Below are 18,730 nucleotides of genomic sequence, written 5' to 3'. Positions count from 1 at the left end.
ACTGCTGTATCCCCAGTTCCTGCACAAGGGAGGACCCCCCGTAAATATCTGCTGAGGATTGAAAGGAGATTCTTCTGTTTTTACAGCTGGGAAGCAGACTGGAACCTGGAACCCCACTGAGCATTAAGGCCGATGGAATGCACGTGACCTCCCTCCAAAATAAGTGAGCGAAACCCCGAACGAACGTAACCCCGAACGAACGTCTGCCCTTCCGGACCCACAGGAGACAGGCACCAGACGGCTGGCAATAGAGGAGCCTTTAATGAGAGATGATGCTGCTTGGCGCCCTGGGCGTGTGTGGGAGTGTGAGGTGGTAGCCGGGTGTAGGGGCAGGTCTGGCGGGACGGAGCGGTAGGGCGCTGCCCTCTGGGGCTGTCTGCTCAACTGTTCTCCCAGAAGAAGTTGTTACAGGCCACCGTGAGAGCAGCCACCAGCACCACGTACTCCTGGAAGTCCACCTCCCCGTCTCCGTCCTCATCCAGTTCCTTCATCACCTTGTCCACGGCATCTCCGTCCTTCTGGGCCTGTGGAGGGGGAGAGAGTGGCAGAGGTGTCCAGCACCGAGTCCAGGGCCAGAGGGTGGTGACGGAGAAGGACGGGGTGGACATGAACAAGCGGGAGAGCTACGGCTGACTGGGTCTCCTCGGCTGCCCACAGAATGCATCCTTAACCTGGCACAGTTAACGGTGTGTCAGTCTTTCCCTCCCAGACGACGGAAGCCTTATTACTGATGAATCTATGTAGGGCTTAGCACTTAACAGGTGATCTGTAAACCAGGCGTTTTGACTTCACCCGGGTGTGAGGGAGACTGGGAAAACCCAGGAGAGAAGCACGAGAGAGGAGAGAGATGGCTGGGCTGAGGTGAGGTGGGGTGGAGAGAGAGACCACAGGGAGGTGCCCACTTCCTGCACCCCTCGCCCACCCCGCCCCGGACGCCCACTCCGTGCTCACGTCCAGGAAGCCGGAGAGCTCCGTCTGCAGCAACTCCTTCAGTTCTTTCTTGCTCAGCTTGTACTTGTCCCCCTCCTTGCCCGAGTGGGCGTGGAACACATTGATGAGGGTCTCCATCGCCGTCTCCAGCTCAGAGCCCATTGTGGCGGTGCACCTACCCCCCAGGCCCCCCAGAGCGAGGCAGTGAGCCGGGGACCAGGTCTAGGGTGTCTGGGGTTTGAGTGAGGGAAGCCTTCAGGCCTGGCCTTGGTCCCACAGCTCAGAACAGCCGTGAGATTGGAGTCCTGTTGCTTCTTTCTCTGAGCTTGTACCCTGTGGGGAGACCCTGACACCTAAATTATCAGACCTGTGCTCTGTAGCCGAGCCAGAGAGCCAGGGTTGGCATGGAGACAGCCACTGGTGCTGGTGGGCTCCAGAGGCCTCCCGTGGACACTCGCAGTGGCTCCTGGCTGCCTGGGCAGAGGCTGCGGAGGGTGGGGCAGGCAGGATGGTCACAGGACCAGTCTGGCTTCCTCTGGCTCCGTTTTCTATTTTTACCCTGGACCTTGCCTGCTGAGTGCAGCCAAGCTCTTCTGTGGGGGGCGGTGGGCTGGGGTCTCCTCTACAGCCTACTCTGCCACCACCCTTAGCGTTTGGCAGTCTCTTTGGTACTTCAGTGGACCTGATGGCGGGAGTGGCAGCTGGCTCGGGGGCCCCCAGGCCTCTTGGGCAGGGAGTCTCACTGCTTTCCAGCCTCCTGCCAGCAGCAGGGCCCCCCTTTGGTCCTTCAGCTCATTCTCCTGAACAGCCTTTGGGGCTGCTCTGGGGCACACTTCCCACGATCTCCAGGCTCTGACTTCTCTGTGAAACCATCCCGCCTCTGGGATGGGCGATGGGAAGGGAAGGAGGAATGTGCAGGCCTTTGCCCAGGCTCCAGGGCTCCCAGGGAGGGGAAGAGGAGACCTAGAGGCCAGCCTGACTGATGGGGGACAGTGGGGCAGGGGCTTGGCACTAGTATGTTGGGAGAGGGAATGGGCTGAGTGCATGAGGTCTTTTGAGTTCAGGAGGCCTGGGGGAGAGCAGGAGAGTGGAGGGGAGTATGGTGGGGAGAGGAGAATGCCAAGCCAGGTGGCCCAAGGGGCAGCTCAGATGTCTCAGCTCAAATGTCGCCATCCTTCCCTGGGCCTGGGGGACTGGACCATGAATGGGCCCTGATCGGATGACACCCCAGTTCCTCAATGGGGCCCTTGTGAGTGTCACCTGAACTCTGGACATGAGAAGTGGTTGTCACAGAGACACAGGGGAGATGGAACCCAAGCCGGGGCTGATGGAGGGGATAAAAGGGTGCCCCAGGGAGGGAGGCCGCTGGCTCAGTTACCAGCGCCATCCAGGAGGGGCCTAGGATTTTATGTGGGGGCGGTTCTGAGAGGGCCTCGGGTCAGGGCAGATGGGAAAACTTGAGAGGAAAGAATTGGGGGGGAAAGGGGCTGAGAAAGGGAAGGGAGCGGGGTGGGCACGGTACCCGAGGACCCCTCTTCCTGATGTCACATGGGTCATGTTCTGCCACCTCCAGACTTCGCTGGGCTTTGAGCTCCAGGCAAGGTCAGTGGGGGTGGCAGAAGCTGAGGCTGGAAGGGAGGCAGCGACACACCTGTTCTGCTTTCCTCTTCTAAGCCCTGGGGAGCAAGACCCCCGGCTGAGGCCCCTCCCCTGGGAGGCTGAGGGAGCCTTGGAAGGGGGCCCAAGGGCTGTGGGAGGCGGGCCCTGGAATCTCAGTGGCACGTCCCCCCTTGGCTTCCTCACTCATTGGGCTCCCAGCCCCCACCACCTCCCAAACCTCATCTCCCCCAGATCCCAAACGGCCCACACCCTGACCAACTGCTCCCAGACCCACAGTGCACCACAGTGCACCACAGTGCCATAGGCCATGGGCTCTTGGAGCCCCTCTGAAGCCCCCTGCCCCCAAGCGGGCCAGGCCAGAAACCCAGCCCGGGGTGGGGCAGGATACTCACAGTCAGCCTGAAGTGGGAGCAGGTTCCAGCCAGAGGGCCAAGGCTGCAAATGTGGCTCCCGGACCGTGCGGGACCTGTCTTCAGCCGGCCTTCCTCCGCCCACCCTGCCCGCCGGCTCCACCCCTTCATGGACAGACACCTCGGGGGCAAGGGGCCAGGAGCGGACACAGGCGCCCTCTGTCTCCCGGGCTAGAACAGGCTGCCCTGTGTCTTCCCTGCGGCGGCTGCCGCCACCCCCCTTCTCTGCTCTCTTGCTGGGCACAGGAGGAAGCAGGCGGGAGAAGACCTGCAGCGGGGCCACTGCTCTGTCGCAGCGCCAGCTCAGCTGTGCAGCTCCCGAGGCTCCTGGGACCGGCGGAGGGCAGATTCTGCCGAGGGGGTCTCAGCCTAGGCGCCTCCGCCCGAGTCTCCCTGAGCGGACCCCCTAATAAGCAGTTCAGTCTTGGGAGCCTCCTTGAGGGGTTTCAGCTTTCAATGTGAGGATACCCCAACGGGGGCTATCTCAGTCTGGGCTGCCCCGACGGAGGCCTTGGGCTGCGGGGTCCTCGGTGGGGTTCCCGTGCTGGGCACCCCATCGGCAGTCGCCTCCCCTCCCCTCCCCCACCCGACGTACACACTGCGGGATAGACATGGGGGTGTGGTGTAGCGCCCCCAGTCCCGGGAAGGAAAAGCCTCGTGAAGACCCCGGCTGAGCCGGGTCCGTCCAGGCGGCTCCGGGCAGCGCCCCCCAGCGAGGGCAGGTGGGGCTGGGGGCGAGCCGGGCCCCGGGCCCGATTGCACGGGGCTGGAGGCGTGATTGGGCGGTCCTCGGAAACTTGACCCCGCCGGCTGGGGAGTGGCTCTCGCCTCCTCCCCCCGGTGCTTATAAACCTCAGCCCTGCGCTGTCGCTCGCCGCCGCGCCCAATCTCTTGGTCCTGGTGAGTTGCATCCCCCCCCCCCCCCAGCCTTGCGGGGAGCCTGGGGAGCCTGTTTTCTTCCTGGACTCCTAGCTCTCTCCCCCGGAGCCAGGTCAGGCAGGGATTCAGGAAGTGGCTTGGGGAGAACCAGCTTCGTGTCCGCAGGAGTGTGTGTGTATGTGTGTTGTGTTTGGTTGTGGTGATGTGGGGGTGCGGTGGACCGAAGAGGGAGGGAAGAGCTGCGTGTCCCCTTCCTCTGGCCCTCCCCTGCCCGCCCGGGGCTGTGAGCGCCGGTGCCAAGCCCTCCCTGGGCAGGGAGTCCGCTGTCACCAGAAGGCTCTGCCCCTGAGGAAAGGGAGGCTGGGGAGCAGAGAAGATGGGGCTGACCGCGCTGAGCCGGCCCTGACCACAGCTGGACGTGTGCCAGACCCTGGGCTTCTCTGTGGGGAAGAGCACCCACCCCCAGCGTTAGCAAGCTTTGGCTTGAGGCTTTCAGGCTGGGCAACACCAGGAGGGCAGAAAACCCACAAAATGGACCCCAGACTCAGAGGACTCCAAAGAAGGACCCCAGACTGAAAAGATCCTCCCAGATGGAGGGGTCTCCGTAGTGAGTTGCCAAGACACAGGCGCTTTATCTTTTTTTGTTTGTTTGTTTGAAAGGCAGAGAGAGCCCGTGGGCCCATCTGCTGGTTCACTCCCCAGATGCCCACAGCAGGGAGAGGTCTGGGCCAGGCTGAAGCCAAGAACTGGGAACTGCATCTGGGTCTCCCACTTGGGTGGCAAGAGCCAAGTGCTTGTGCCCTTACCTGCTGCCTTCCAAGGGTGCACATTAGAGGGAAGCTGAAATTGGAAGCAGAGCTGGGACTCGAACCCAGGCACTCCCATATCAGATGTGGGCATGCCAAAGAGTATCTTCTTCTTCTTCTTCTTTTTTTTTTTTTTTTTTTTTTTTAAGATTTATTTATTGGGGCCGGTGCTGTGGTACAGTGGGTTAAAACCCCAGCTTGCAGTGCCGGCATCCCATATGGGTGCCAATTCTAGTCCCGGCTGCTCCACTTCCCATCCAGCTTTCTGCTATGGCCTGGGAAAGCAGTAGAAGATGGCTCAAGTCTTTGGGTCCCTGCACCCGCATTGGAGTCCTGGAAGAAGCTTCTGGCTCCTGGCTTCGGATCAGCTCAGCTCCGGCTGTTGTGGTCATTTGGTCTCTCTTTGCCTCTCCTTCTCTTTCTGTGTAACTCTGCCTTTCAAATAAATTAAATAAATCTTTTTTAAAAAGAATTATTTTATTTATTTGGGAGGCAGAGTCACAGAGAGAGGTAGAGCAAGAGAGAGAGAGGTCTTCCATTGCGCTGGTTCACTCCCCAGTTGGCTGCAATGGCTGGAGCTGAGCTGATCCGAAGCCAGGAGCCAGGAGCTTTTGCCAGGTCTCCCACATGGGTGCAGGAACCCAAGGACCTAGGCCATCTTCTATTGCTTTCCCAGGCCGTAGCAGACAGCTGGATCAGAAGTGGAGCAGCCAGGACTTGAACCGGCGCCCATATGGGATGCTGGCACTGCAGGCAGCAGTTTTACCTGCTATGCCACAGCGCTGGCTCCCCGCCTTTTAATAAAATGATTTATTTATTTATTTGAAAGGCAGAGTTACAGGGAGGCAGAGGCACAGAGAGAGACAGAGAGAAAGAAATTTTCCATCCACTGGTTCATTCCGCAGCGGCTGGTGCTGAACCAGGCTGGGGCAGAACCAAGATGAAGCCAAGAGCCAGAAACTTCTGGGTCTCCCAGGGGGCTAGCAGGGGCTCAAGCACTTGGGCCACCTTCCACTGCTTTCCCAGGCACATTAGCCAGGAGCTGGATCGGAAGTGGAGTAGCTGGGATGTCGATGCTACAGGGTTAACCCATTGAACCACAGCGCCTGCAGTGCCGGCCCCCTAAACAGTATCTTAACTACTGTGCCAAATGCCTGCCCTGGGCATGGGCATTTAAAAAATATCTCCAGACACAGAAGAAGGGGCTTCTGGAACCGACCCCCGCGGCCACCTAGACTCCCAGACTGCTGCCTGGCCTCCTGCCGCAGGCTCAGCTCCCGTCCCTCCCTCTGTCCCCATCATGCGCCCTGCAGGCAGAGGCCCGAGGTGGCAGACACTGTGGCTTGTTCCTGGGCCCCAGGGCTCCCTGACTCATCCCTTCTGCTGCTTCCTGGCCCTGCAGGTCAGCCCCTTGACATCGTCAGCTGCAAACCCCCCTGGGCCTGATGGCAGCCGAGCCACTGACGGAGCTGGAGGCGGCCATCGAGACGGTGGTCACCACCTTCTTCACGTTTGCAGGGAAGGAGGGCCGGAAGGGCAGCCTCAGCGTCAATGAGTTTAAGGAACTGGTCACCCAGCAGTTGCCTCACCTGCTCAAGGTAGGCGGAGGCCTCTGGGACTAGACCGTGTGAGCCGGGCTTGGTGGCAAAGCGGTGTTGCCAGGTTCCATGGCGTGACCACAAGACTGCCGGTGTAGATGGGATGGTCCGAGTCTTCTTGCCTGGGGGTATGTGTGTGTATATGACTGTGGCAGTGGGCACTGGGCTTTGCGCTCTCCCACCAGGTGACGCCGTTGGGTTCTCTGTCTGTCTGCTCTGTGCCTTCCTGGTCTCGTTTTCCTACACAGGACTGGACCCAGAGCTGGCTCCCAGGAGACTCATAGACCACAGAGCTAGCAGGAGGCTGAGAGAAAGCCGAGACCTGACCCGTCTCTTCTTGTTTATGGAGACTCGGGCCCGGGGTGGGCAGGGGCTTGTCCAGTGTTAAAGCTCAGTCACCTTTCTGGAGTCACAGGCTCTGTGTTCAGGGGTGGGGTGGGGTGGGGTGCAAGCAGCACCAGTAACACAGCCCCTCCCCACTGCCCCCCCTGTGGGAATCTCCTCCCTTGGTGTCCGATAGGTCCACTCCTCCTCCTGCCCACGGGAGGGTGTGGGATTTAAATTTGTTTATTTTATCTCTCTTTAAGATTTATGTATTCATTTGAGAGTCTGAGGCAGAGAAAGAGAGAGAGAGAGGGCTTCCACCCGCTGGTTCACTCCCCAAATGGCCACAACGGCTGGCAGGGCCCAGGTGAAGCCAGGAGCCAGGAGCCTCCTCTGGGTTTTCCACATGAGTGCAGGGGTTCAAGGACTTGTGTCATCTTTTGCTGCTTTCTCAGGTACATTAGCAGGGAGCTGGATCAGAAGTGGAGCATTTGGGACTCAGACCGCTGGCTGTATGGGATGCTGGTGCTGCAGGTAGTGGCTTTACCTGCTACACCACAGCTCTGGCCCCTGGGATTTAAATTCTATCAACTTTGGGTTTGCATATCATTCTAGGCTAGCAATTTTCTTCACCTCCTCTCTGAGAATTCTCAGGCACATAGAAGTGTGGGAATATGGATTTTTCTTTTTTCTTTTTTTTTTAATTTGACAGGTAGAGTTATAGACAGTAAGAGAGAGAGACAGAGAGAAAGGTCTTCCTTCTGTTGGTTCACTCCCCAAATGACCGCCACGGCAGGCGCTGTGCCTATCCGAAGCCAGGAGCCAGGTGCTTCTTCCTGGTCTCCCATGCGGGTGCAGGAGCCCAAGCACTTGGACCATCCTCCACTGCCCTCCCAGGCCATAGCAGAGTGGAAGAGGAGCAATTGGGACTAGAACTCGGTGCCCATATGGGATGCCGGTGCCGCAGGTGGAGGATTAACCAAGTGAGCCACGGCACCAGCCTCTGGATTTTTATTTTTTTATTTAATTTTTTTAAAAAGATTTATTTATTTATTTGAAAATCAGAGTTACACAGAGAGAGGAAAGGCAGAGAGAGAGAGAGGTCTTCCATCTGCTGGTTCACTCCCTAATTGGCCGCAATGGCCGGAGCTGGGAAAATCCAAAGCCAGGGCCAGGAGTTTTTTCTGGGTCTCCCATGTGGGTGCAGGGGCCCAGGGACTTGGGCCATCTGCTGCTTTTCCAGGCTATAGCAGAGAGCTGGAAGTGGAGCAGCTGGGTCTCTTTATGCTTTTTTTTTTTTTAAATTTTTTTTTTGACAGGCAGAGTGGACAGTGAGAGAGAGAGAGACAGAGAGAAAGGTCTTCCTTTTGCCGTTGGTTCACCCTCCAATGGCCGCCGCGGTTGGCGCGCTGCGGCCGGCGCACCGCGCTGAACCGATGGCAGGAGCCAGGTGCTTATCCTGGTCTCCCATGGGGTGCAGGGCCCAAGCACTTGGGCCATCCTCCACTGCACTCCCTGGCCACAGCAGAGAGCTGGCCTGGAAGAGGGGCAACCGGGACAGGATCGGTGCCCCGACCGGGACTAGAACCCGGTGTGCCGGCGCCGCAAGTCGGAGGATTAGCCTAGTGAGCTGCGGCGCCGGCGCAGCTGGGTCTCAAACCGGCGCCCATATGGGATGCCAGTGCTTCAGGCTAGGGTGTTAACCCGCTGCGCCACAGCGCCGGCCCCGATTTTTATTTTTTTTAAAAGAGATTTCATATATGGGGTTGGCGCTGTGGTGTAGCAGGTAAGCTGCTGCCTGCAGTGCCGGCATCCCATCTGGTTGGAGTGCTGGCATCCCATCTGGCGCTGGTTGGAATCCCAGCTGCTCCACTTCCGATCCAGCTCCCTGCTTTGGCCTGGGAAAGCAGTAGAAGATGGCCCATGATGCAAATGGAAGGGGAGAGGGAGCGGGAGAGGGGAGGGTTGCGGGTGGGAGGGAAGTTATGGGAGGGGGAAGCCATTGTAATCCATAAGCTGTACACTGGAAATTTATATTCATTAAATAAAAGTTAAAAAAAAAAAAAAGAAGATGGCCCATTTATTTGTATGAAAGGCAGAGTTTCAGAGAGAGAGAGAGGGGGAGAGAGAGAGAGAGAGAGTGTCTTCCATTACTGGTTTACTCCTCGAATGGCCACAACAGCCAGGGCTGAGCCAGGCTGAAACCAGGAGATTGGAACTCCATCCAGGTCTCCCATGTGGGTGGCAGGTCCCAGGCGCTTGGGACACCTTCTGCTGCCTTCCCAGGTGCATTAGTAGGATAGGACACGGAGTAACTGGGACTCCACTGACACGCATATGGGATGCTGGAACAGCCCTGGGTCCTCATTTTCCTCCTTCAGCTCAGGTCCTGGGGCTCATGGTTATAATCACTTGCTCAGCTCCCCTGATTCTGCCTCTGAGTTGTCTGGCAGACTCTCGACCCTGGTTAAACTCCACATTTTGCCCACATTAACTTTAAAGATTTATTTTATTTATTTGAAAGAGTTACAGAGAGAGAGAGAGTTCTTCTATCTGCTGGTTCACTCACCAGATGGCTGCAGTGGATGGAGCTGAGCCGATCCCAAGTCAGGAGCCAGGGGCTTCTTCTAGGTCTCCCACATGGGTGCAGGGGCCCAAGGACTTGGGCCATCTTCTACTGCTTTCCCAGGCCACAGCAGAGAGCTGGATTGGTAGAGGAGCAGCTGGGACTAGAACTGGCATCCATATGGGATGCTGGTGCTTCAGGCCAGGGCTTTAACCCGCTGTGCCACAGTGCCGGCCCCTAAATCCACCATTCTGAGAGCAGATGTTCAGTTTAGGGGTTAAGATGCTTTGTGTCTGGGGCTGGTGCTGTGGTGTAGCAGATTAAGCTTCTGCCTATGGCACCGGCACTATATGGGCACTGGTTCTAGTCCCAGGTGCTCCACTTCTGATCTAGCTCTCTGCTAATGGCCTGGGAAAGCAGTGGAAGATAGCTCAAGTGCTTGGGCCCCTGCACCCATGTAGGAGACCCAGAAGAAGCTCCTGGCTCCTGGCTTCAGATCGGCCCAGCTCTGGCCATTGTGGCTAATTGGGGAATGAACCAGCAGATGGAAGACCTCTCTTTTTGTCTTTCCCTCTCTCTGTAACTCTGCCTCTCAAATAAATAAATAAATAAATAAATAAATATATATTTTAACAAATAAACTCCTGGCTTCAGCTTGACCCAGTGTAGCCGTTTGGGGAGTGAGTGAGCAGATAGAAGATTTCTCTCTGTCTCTTCTTCTGTCTATAACTCTGCCTTTCAAATAAATAAATTTAAAAAATAGTGGGTTAAAGATGCATGTGTCCCACATTGGAGTGCCTGGTTTAATTCCTGGTTCTGACTCCGAGTTCCTCCTAACGCAGACCCTGGAGGGCAGTGGGGATGGTTCTAGTGTGGGGGTTCCTGCTGTCTCCATGGGAGACCTGGATTGCTGTCCAGCTCCTGGCTCCCCCCCCTGCCCAGCCTGGCCATTGTGGGCTTCTGGGGAGCGAACCAGTGGATGGAAAATCTCTCTCCCTCTCTCTCTCTGTCATTTGCCTTTCAAATAAATAAATAAATACATACATACATAAATAAGTAAATACATCTTTGGAAAGAAATAAATGTGTAGCCCGGACTAAGAGGGGACCTGGGCCGTGCCTGGCAGTTCTACACAGTTCCCCATGTTCCTGCTCTTTCGGGTAGGTATCTCACAGCTTCTGCTTTCTCACATCATCCCTCTCACTGAGAATTAGGAGCCATCAGGAAGCTTCTTTGTGTCCCACCTCTCCCAAACCCACCAGCCCATCAGCAGGTGCCTTTCCTTCCTTCCTGTTACCCCACATTTGTCTCCCTCCCACCCCTCCCCTCCACTGAAAGACTTTCCTCTCACCGTGTCCCCTCTCTGCTGGATCCTTCAGATCAGCTTACGAGGAGAGAGCTCGCTGTGACAGCTCCTTCGGAAAAACAAAGGCAAAAGAAAGCCTGCCCAACCCTGTGACACCCACCCCCACCGGTTCCGCCATGCTTGCCCCATGCATCTTGGCTCTCCTGGACAGCAGAGCTCCTCAGAAACAATGAGGGCCATTTACACTTCGCATCTGCTCTTGGCCCAGGGTGTGCGTCCCCCAGGGCTTCACTGGCCTTGGGCTTCCGTTGATTCAGATTTCTGCTCACTCGGCAGATCCTCAGGTGGTCTTCCTTCACCCCGCATCACAAAGATCGCTCACGCACTTTCCCCCTGCTTTTCTGCTCTTCGGGAACACACCCATCGCAACTTGACCTTAGGGCGTTTGCCCACTGTGTCACCACCAGTGCTTGCAGCAGGGTCTGTGGCTCATAGGCGCTCAGTAAAATGTGAATACAGTGCTTCAGTCCTGTTTGCTGCACCAGGTACTACAGACCTGGGGGTGGGGGGTGCTTATCAACAGCAGAAAAGCTCTGGGGGCTGCAGGTATGAGGCCAGGGCGCCAGCACCCGTGGCTTCTGGTGGGCACCCATCCTCTCTGGGTATAGTCTTCTTGCGCTGTCCTCACTTGGGGGCAAGGACCCGAGAGCTCTGTGGGGTCTCTCTTACGAGGCACGGGTCCCATTTATGTGGGCTCCACCCTCCTGACCCAAAGTTCTGCCCATTTGGAGGCTAGGATTTCAACAGGAGTTGGGGCGGGGCAGCACAAATATTTGGTTAATGATGGGTGAATAAAATTGTAAAAAGAGAAAAGGAAAAAATTGAGTAAATGAGTACTTTTTAAATATAAAGATTTATTTATTTACTTGAAAGAGTTACACAGAGAGAGAAGGAGAGGCAGAGAGAGAGAGAGAGAGGTCTTCCATCCACTGGTTCATTCCCCAGAAGGCCTCAATGGCTAGAGCTGGGCCGATCCAAAGCTAGGAACCAGGAGCTTCTTCGGTTCTCCCAGTGGGTGCAGGGGCCCAAGGACTTGGGCCAGCTTCCACTGTTTTCCCAGGCCATAGCAGAGAGCTGGATCGGAAGTAGAGCAGCCAAGACTTGAACTGGTGCCCATTTGGGATGCTGGCACTGCAGGTGGCAGCTTTACATGCTGCGCCACAGTGCCAGCCCCACGAGTATATTTTTTAAGAGACATTTATTTGAACGAATTACAGAGGGAGGGAGGGAAGGAGAGAGAGAGATCTTGCATCTACTGGTTCACTTCCCAGATGGCTGCAATGGCCAAGGCTGGGCAAAGCTGAAGCTAGGAGTTTCATCCGGGTCTCCTATGTGGGTGTAGGGGCTCAAGCACTTGGGCCATCTTCTGCTGCTTTCCCAGACTATAGCAGAGAGCTGGATTGGAAGTGGAGCAGCCGGGTCTCAAACTGGCGCCCACATGGGATGCTGGCACTGCAGGCGGTGGCTTTAGTCGCTATGCCACAGTGCTGGCCCCTACTACAAGTAGCTTTTTAAAGAATGTAACAATGTATGTGGGATACTTTTCCCTTAAAAATGAATCACTGTATTCTGTTTTATAGGTTAAAGCAAGTTCACCAATCTTCTGTTTGATGAACACTGTATCCATTTTTTTCCCTTTTTACAAATATCCTGTTTGTGTATATATATATATATATATATATATATATATATTTTTTTTTTTTTTGACAGGCAGAGTGGACAGAGAGAGACAGAGAGAAAGGTCTTCCTTTGCCGTTGGTTCACCCTCCAATGGCTGCTGCGGCCGGCGCATCGTGCTGATCCGAAGCCAGGAGCCAGGTGCTTCTCCTGGTCTCCCATGGGGTGCAGGGCCCAAGCACTTGGACCATCCTCCACTGCCTTCCCGGGCCATAGCAGAGAGCTGGCCTGGAAGAGGGGCAACCGGGACAGAATCCGGTGCCCTGACCGGGACTAGAACCCGGTGTGCCAGCACCACAAGGTGGAGGATTAGCCTGTTGAGCCACGGCGCCAGCTGTTTGTATATTTTTGCACACTTGGAGGAAATTTACTATTATAGGATAAATGCCTGGCAGTAGAAATATTAGGTCAATAGGCAATATATTAGATATTTTTAGTTAAATATTTAGTTAGTTAGGCTGGCGCCGCGGCTCACTAGGCTAATCCTCCGCCTTGCGGCGCCGGCACACCGGGTTCTAGTCCCGGTCGGGGCACCGGATTCTGTCCCGGTTGCCCCTCTTCCAGGCCAGCTCTCTGCTGTGGCCAGGGAGTGCAGTGGAGGATGGCCCAAGTACTTGGGCCCTGCACCCCATGAGAGACCAGGAGAAGCACCTGGCTCCTGCCATCAGATCAGCGCAGTGCGCCGGCCGCAGTGCGCCAACCGCGGCGGCCATTGGAGGGTGAACCAACGGCAAAAGGAAGACATTTCTCTCTGTCTCTCTCTCTCTCACTGTCCACTCTGCCTATCAAAAAAATTAAAAAAAATATTTATTTAGTTAGTTAGTTGAAAGGCAGAGTTAGAAAGAGAGAGAAAGAAAGAGAGAAAGATCTGTTTGCTAGTTCACTCTCCAAATGGCTGTAATGGTGGGAGCTGGGCCAGGCTGAAGCCAGGAGCCAGAAGCTTCTTGCAGGTCTCCCATGTGAGTGCAGGAGCCCAAGCACTTGGGCCATCTTCTACTGCTTTCCCAGGCCATCAGCAGGGAGCTGGATTGGTAGTGCAGCAGGTGGGACTCCAACCGGAACCCATATGGGAGGCTGGCACCCCAAACAGTGGCTTTATCAGCTATGCCAATAGTGCCAGGCTCCTCAAGTTCATTTTAAATTTTTATGGATTTTACCCATTTTCCTCCCATTGAGGTTGTGCCAGTTTACAAAGCCGCCCACCTTGCATATGAATGCCTGGGTCCTTGCCCAGAGTGGGTGTTGTCAAACTTTTAATTGGCCAATGCCATAGGTGAAATTGCTATCTTTTTCTGATTTACAGTTCTTCAATTCTGAGTCAAAGCAAACATTAAATTATTTTAAAAATTGTTGATTTATTACACAGAGAGAATGAGACACAGAAGCAGGTACTCTAAAATGAGATGCGGGTGTCCTAACTGGCATCTCAGCTGCCAGGCCAAGTGCAGTTCCCCTAAAATAATTTCTGATAGGCTGGTGCCGCGGCTCACTTGGCTAATCCTCTGCCTGTGGCGGCACCCCGGGTTCTAGTCCCGGTTGGGGAGTTGGATTCTGTCCCGCTTGCTCCTCTTTCAGTCCAGCTCTCTGCTGTGGCCCGGGAAGGCAGTGGAGGATGGCCCAAGTGCTTGGGCCCTGCACCCACATGGGAGACCAGGAGGAAGCGCATGGCTCCTGGCTTCGGATCGGTGCAGCGCACCGGCCGTAGCGGCTATTTGGGGGGTGAACCAATGGAAGGAAGACCTTTCTCTCTGTCTCTCTCTCTCTCTCACTAACTCTGCCTGTCAAAAAAAAATAATTTCTGATGGATATTTATGTTGCTTATTCTGTCCACTGCATCTTTTTTCCTTTGATCAAAACGTTTTTCATATTGGTTCACTAGAATTCTTTGTTGAATGGAGAAATGAGCTTTCTGCTTAGTACGTGTGGTACAAATGTTTTCACTTTGGCCTTTGACTTTGTTTTTGATAGTTTTTGCCATCTAAAATGTAAAACAATTTAAAGAATTTATTTAGCTATTTGAAAGGCAGAGAGAGAGATCTTCCATCTGCTGGTTCCCAGATGCCTGTAACAGCCTCAACTGGGCCAGGCTGAAGCCAAGAGCCCAGGACTTCCACATGGTTGATGGAGATCCAGGTATTTGGGCTGCCACCTGCCGCCTCCAAGGTGTGCGTTAGGGGTATAGCTGGGTAAGCCACCACTTAGGTGTTAGTTTCAGGTCTGACATCGTCACTTCTGATCTAGCTTCTTGCTAATGTATCCTGAGAAGACAGATGATGGCCCAAGTGCTTGGGTCCCTGCCATCCATGTGGGGGACCTGGATAGAGTTTCTGGCTACTGGCTCTGACTTTTGTGGGCTTTGGGAAATGAATCAGCAGATAGAAATGCATTCTCTCTCTCTCTCCCCAGGGTTCTGCCTTTCAAGTAGGTGAATGAATAAATACATAAACAAACATTAAATATCTATATAGTGTGAAAAAGGAATCCTGTAGATATTTAAGTGGGATTTTATATTTTAGGAAAGTTGACATCTTTATACGATTGAGTCCTTTTCTTTAAGACAAAGGCATGTTTCTGTTTATTCAAATTTTCTTTCTTTTTCTTTAATGATTTATCTGTTTATTTGAAAGACTGAGTGACAGAGAGAGTGAGCAAGATATCTTCCATCTGCTGGTTTACTCCCCAAATGGCTGCAGCAGCTGGGGCTGGTCCAGGCTGAAACCAGGAGCCAGGAACTCTATCATGGTCTCCCACATGGGTTCCAGGGGCCCAAGTTCTTGAGTCATCATTCACTGCCTTCCCAGGAGTATTAGCAGGGAGCTGGGTCAGAAGCAGAGCGGCTGGGACTCCAAACAGCACTTTGATATGGGGTGTGGGTGCCTGAAGCAGAGCTTAACCTGCTGCGCCACAATGCCGGCCCCATTCAAGTTCTTTTATAGCCCTGTGGTGTAATGTGAAGTATATTTGGTCTTTGTTCAGCTCCTGTCCCAGCTTCTAAAAGCTTTGGCGTGTCCTGAGTGCCAGGAGGGTCTCTGTTGCTGTTCATCCCGAGCCGCCTTTAATCACACCTGCGTGTTTGCTGGAGCCGGGGCTCAGGCTGGGGTCCCGAAGACTCAGGATGGGGCTGGTAACCAGCAGCACCAGACAGTAGAGGTTAGCTCTTGGCTGGGGCAGTGCTGGGGTGAAGCTCTGTAACACTGCCTGAACTGCTGGATTTGGTGGGCTTCTGGGCTACTGGCACATCCAGAAAGGAACGGAAGCTGTATGACACCTCCCCTGTGCCTTGTCCTCTGCTGGCTGCCTCTTAGTGTCCCCTGTGATACGGGTCCCATGCAGTAAATGGCATAAGCAAGCATTTCCCCACTGCTGTGAGCCAGCCTCGCGAAGGTGGAGCCCTGAGGAGGAGGGGGGGGTGTCACAGCCTGCAGCTGGGGCCTGGCGTCCGCAGTGGGGACGTCTTGAGGGACAGTGCTCGAAGCCTGCGGGATTCGTGTCGGGGGCAGGGGCGGAATGTCAGTACCGTGCTGGATTTCAGGACCTCAGTTGGCAGCTGCTGGAGACTTGCTGGGGCGGGAAAGTCACTCGGGGTTCTGCAGGTGTTAAGAGTGTTCTGTGTTGGGGCCCGTGTTGTGGGTAGCGCATTAAGCCGCCACCTGTGACTCTGGCATCCCATGTGGGCCTAGGCTCGAGTCCCAGCTGCTCCACTTCCAATCCAGCGGATGAAGATCTCCAGCTGTTCCTTTCTCTCTGTTCTTTCTCTCTTTCAAATAAATAAGTGAATCTTTTTAAAAGATATATTTATTTTTTTGAAAGGCAGTTATAGAGAGGCGGAGACAGAGGCAGAGTGAGAGGTCTTCCATCCTCTGGTTCACTCCCCAATTGGCCACAACTGCCGGAGCTGCGCTGATCTGAAGCCAGGAGCCAGGAGCTTCTTCCAGGTCTCCCACACAGGTGCAGGGGCCCAAGGACTTGGGCCATCTTCTACTGCTTTCCTAGGCCACAGCAGAGAGCTGGATCGGAAGTGGAGCAGCTGGGACTGACATTGGCATCCAAATGGGATGCCAGCACTGCAGGTGGTGGCTTTACCTGCAGTGCCACAGCACCGGCCTCAATAAATATATCTTAAAAAAAAAGGAAAAAAAAAAAAAAAGCATTCCGTGCTGAGTGTGAATGGAGAGAAAAAAACTGCACTTGTTCCTTTACAACCCCTTTGCAGGTCTTTTATTCAGTGAGGCTGGATCTCTACATTTATGCCCAAGTACTTCATATATTATTTATGTATTTGAGAGGCAGAGAGACAGATTCTGTCCACTAGTTCACTCTTCAAATGCTACAGTGTACCCCCAGCGGGGGACAAGACTGGGAGCAGGGACTTTAGACCAGGTCTCCCACGTGGATGGCAGGGACTCGATCACTTGAGCTATCACCTGCTGCTATCCCAGGGTTTGTGCTAGCAGGAATGCTGGACCCAGGAGCGGAGCTGGGACTGGAACCCAGCAACTTCCTGATGTGGGGCACCATTGTCTTAACTGCTAGGCCGAACACTTGCTCCCCACTTTCTAAAGCAATTTTAAATGGAATCTTTCTCATTATATGGTCTAACTGGCTAACATTCTTTTACTAAAAGCTATTGATTTTTGTGTACAAATATTGGAACCACACATCTGATAATTTCTATTAGTTTTTTTTCGGGGAGGGGTTAGAAATGAGAGCGCTGAGTCAGACAGTCCGGTTCAAAGAATGCAGGTCCCAGGGTCTGGTTTGCTATCTTCGGTTCGTTATTTAACCTTTCTGAGCCTTCGTTTTTCTTTGCTGTAACATGGACTCATCGCAGTACCATTTGCATTCGATTGGTGGCGCATTTATTCAAGCCCATATTAATTGAGCGCCAACTGTGTCCTGTCGCTGACCTAGCCTTTGGGTTGTGGTGAGCAACCGTGTGTGTGTGTGTGTGTGTGTGCTGGGCGTTCTCCCAGGCGTTGGGATTGCAGTGCTCATGGAGCCTTTCCTTCTGGTGAGTTGTGAGGAACAAATGAAATTGAGTGCATCACGTGGCATAGAGCCTGGGATCATGCAATTGGGAGTGGTTACGCCAGCTGTCCTTGCCTTCACTGGCAGTCACTTGCTTATAGTATCCTATTTTATTTTATTTTTAAAAAGATTTATTTATTTATTTGAAAGGCAGAGTTTGAGAGAGAGAGAGGGACAGAGGGAGAGCGAGAGATCTTCCATCTGCTGGGCTAGGTCACTCCCCAGAATTGGACCAGGCTGAAGCCAGGCGCCTGGAACTCCATCTGGGTCTCCCATGTGGGTAGCAGGGGCCCAACCACTTGGGCCATCTTCTGCCATCTCCCCAGGTGCATTAGTTGGGAGCTGGATCGGAAGTGGGGCAGCTGGGTTCCAACTGGTGCTCGTGCGATATGGCAGCATCACAGTGCTGTGCCACAATGCTGGCACCATCTTTTATTTTATTTGAAAGCCACACACACACACACACACACACACTCACACACACACAGAGGGAAAGGGAGAGAGAGGGGGAGAGACAGAGACGGAAGTTTCCCATCTGCTCGTTCGCCTCCCTAATGCCGGCAACAGCAGGAACTGGGACAGGATGAAGCCCAGAGCAAGAGACTCAACCCAGGTCTCCCATGTGGGTGGCAGGGACCTAACTGAGCCATTGCCTGCTACCTCCCAGGGTGCACGTTAGCTGGAAGCTGGAATTGGGAGCCAAACCAGGACTGGAACCCAGGTACTCTGACACGGGACATGGACGTCCAAGCGATGCCTCAGCCACTCGGCCAAACGCTGGCCCCCGAGCTAACCCTGCCCTTCCCTTTGGTGTCTCCTCAGGATGTGGGCTCCCTGGATGAGAAGATGAAGAGCTTGGATGTGAACCAGGACTCGGAGCTCAAGTTCAGCGAGTACTGGAGACTGATTGGAGAGCTGGCGAAGGAAATCAGGAAGGAGAAGGCTCTGGAGATCCGGAAGAAGTAGAGCTGGCTGGCCGGCCGGGACGGGCGTGGGCAAGCAGGACCCGCTGCCCCCAATAAAGTTTCTCCCTTGGAACACAGTGCTTCTTATTCACACCTCACTCTGATGTCTTTTCTTGAGACCGGGGGGTGGGAAAGCTCTGCCTGGACCCGAGGCTGGGTTTGAAAACGATGAGCTCACGTGTCCTGCAGCATCTTGCACACAGTAGGTGCTCAGTAAATAAATGGTTGATGAACGAATACATGAGAAGTAGAGACAGACCTGGGGCAGTGATGTGGCTCCTGCCCTGCAAGGGGCCTCTGGGTGTCAACCACACAGGCTTGGCTCCCTCTTTCCAGGTTCCTGGGGTTGTCCACTGAGCGCTGATGTGACAGCAGTGGTGCTAAACTCTTTTTTATTTTTTATTTTATTTATTTATTTTTTGGGCAGGCAGAGTGGATAGTGAGAGAGAGAGAGAGACAGAAAGAAAGGTCTTCCTTTTTGCCGTTGGTTCACCCTCCAATGGCCGCTGCGGCCGGCTCATCGCGCTGATCCAAAGCCAGGAGCCAGGTGCTTCTCCTGGT

The 18,730-nt window shown here is 54.4% G+C and overlaps 2 protein-coding genes across 2 annotated transcripts; one reads left to right on the top strand and one right to left on the bottom strand.

The window, feature by feature from the left end:
- Positions 1-242: 242 nt before the first annotated feature.
- S100A1 (S100 calcium binding protein A1) lies at positions 243-3,075 on the bottom strand. Its single transcript, XM_062193632.1, has 3 exons — positions 2,943-3,075; positions 952-1,105; positions 243-524 (listed from the first exon to the last, which is right to left on the bottom strand). The coding sequence occupies exons 2-3, from the start codon at positions 1,090-1,092 to the stop codon at positions 381-383; spliced, it is 285 nt and encodes a 94-aa protein (XP_062049616.1). The 5' UTR covers positions 1,093-1,105; positions 2,943-3,075; the 3' UTR covers positions 243-380.
- Positions 3,076-3,772: 697 nt separating this feature from the next.
- Positions 3,773-18,242, top strand: S100A13 (S100 calcium binding protein A13). The gene is made up of 3 exons (XM_062193630.1): positions 3,773-3,860; positions 6,048-6,243; positions 18,027-18,242. Exons 2-3 carry the CDS (start codon positions 6,091-6,093, stop codon positions 18,168-18,170), a joined length of 297 nt encoding a protein of 98 aa, XP_062049614.1. The 5' UTR covers positions 3,773-3,860; positions 6,048-6,090; the 3' UTR covers positions 18,171-18,242.
- Positions 18,243-18,730: the final 488 nt, after the last annotated feature.

Source organism: Lepus europaeus, chromosome 5, assembly GCF_033115175.1.
Source record: "Lepus europaeus isolate LE1 chromosome 5, mLepTim1.pri, whole genome shotgun sequence".
NCBI classification, from domain to species: Eukaryota; Metazoa; Chordata; class Mammalia; order Lagomorpha; family Leporidae; genus Lepus; species Lepus europaeus.
This window is presented reverse-complemented; position numbering and strand designations above follow the sequence as displayed.

What these genes read in the sequence shown, in the direction of transcription:
- S100A13 (XM_062193630.1), top strand. Translation starts at nt 6,091, where the DNA reads ATGGCAGCCGAGCCACTGACGGAGCTGGAGGCGGCCATCGAGACGGTG. An exon ending in AGTTGCCTCACCTGCTCAAG is followed by an intron (nt 6,244 to 18,026) that starts GTAGGCGGAGGC and finishes GTGTCTCCTCAG; the next exon opens with GATGTGGGCTCCCTGGATGA.
- S100A1 (XM_062193632.1), bottom strand. Translation starts at nt 1,092, where the DNA reads ATGGGCTCTGAGCTGGAGACGGCGATGGAGACCCTCATCAATGTGTTC. An exon ending in AGCTCTCCGGCTTCCTGGAC is followed by an intron (nt 525 to 951) that starts GTGAGCACGGAG and finishes CCCCCTCCACAG; the next exon opens with GCCCAGAAGGACGGAGATGC.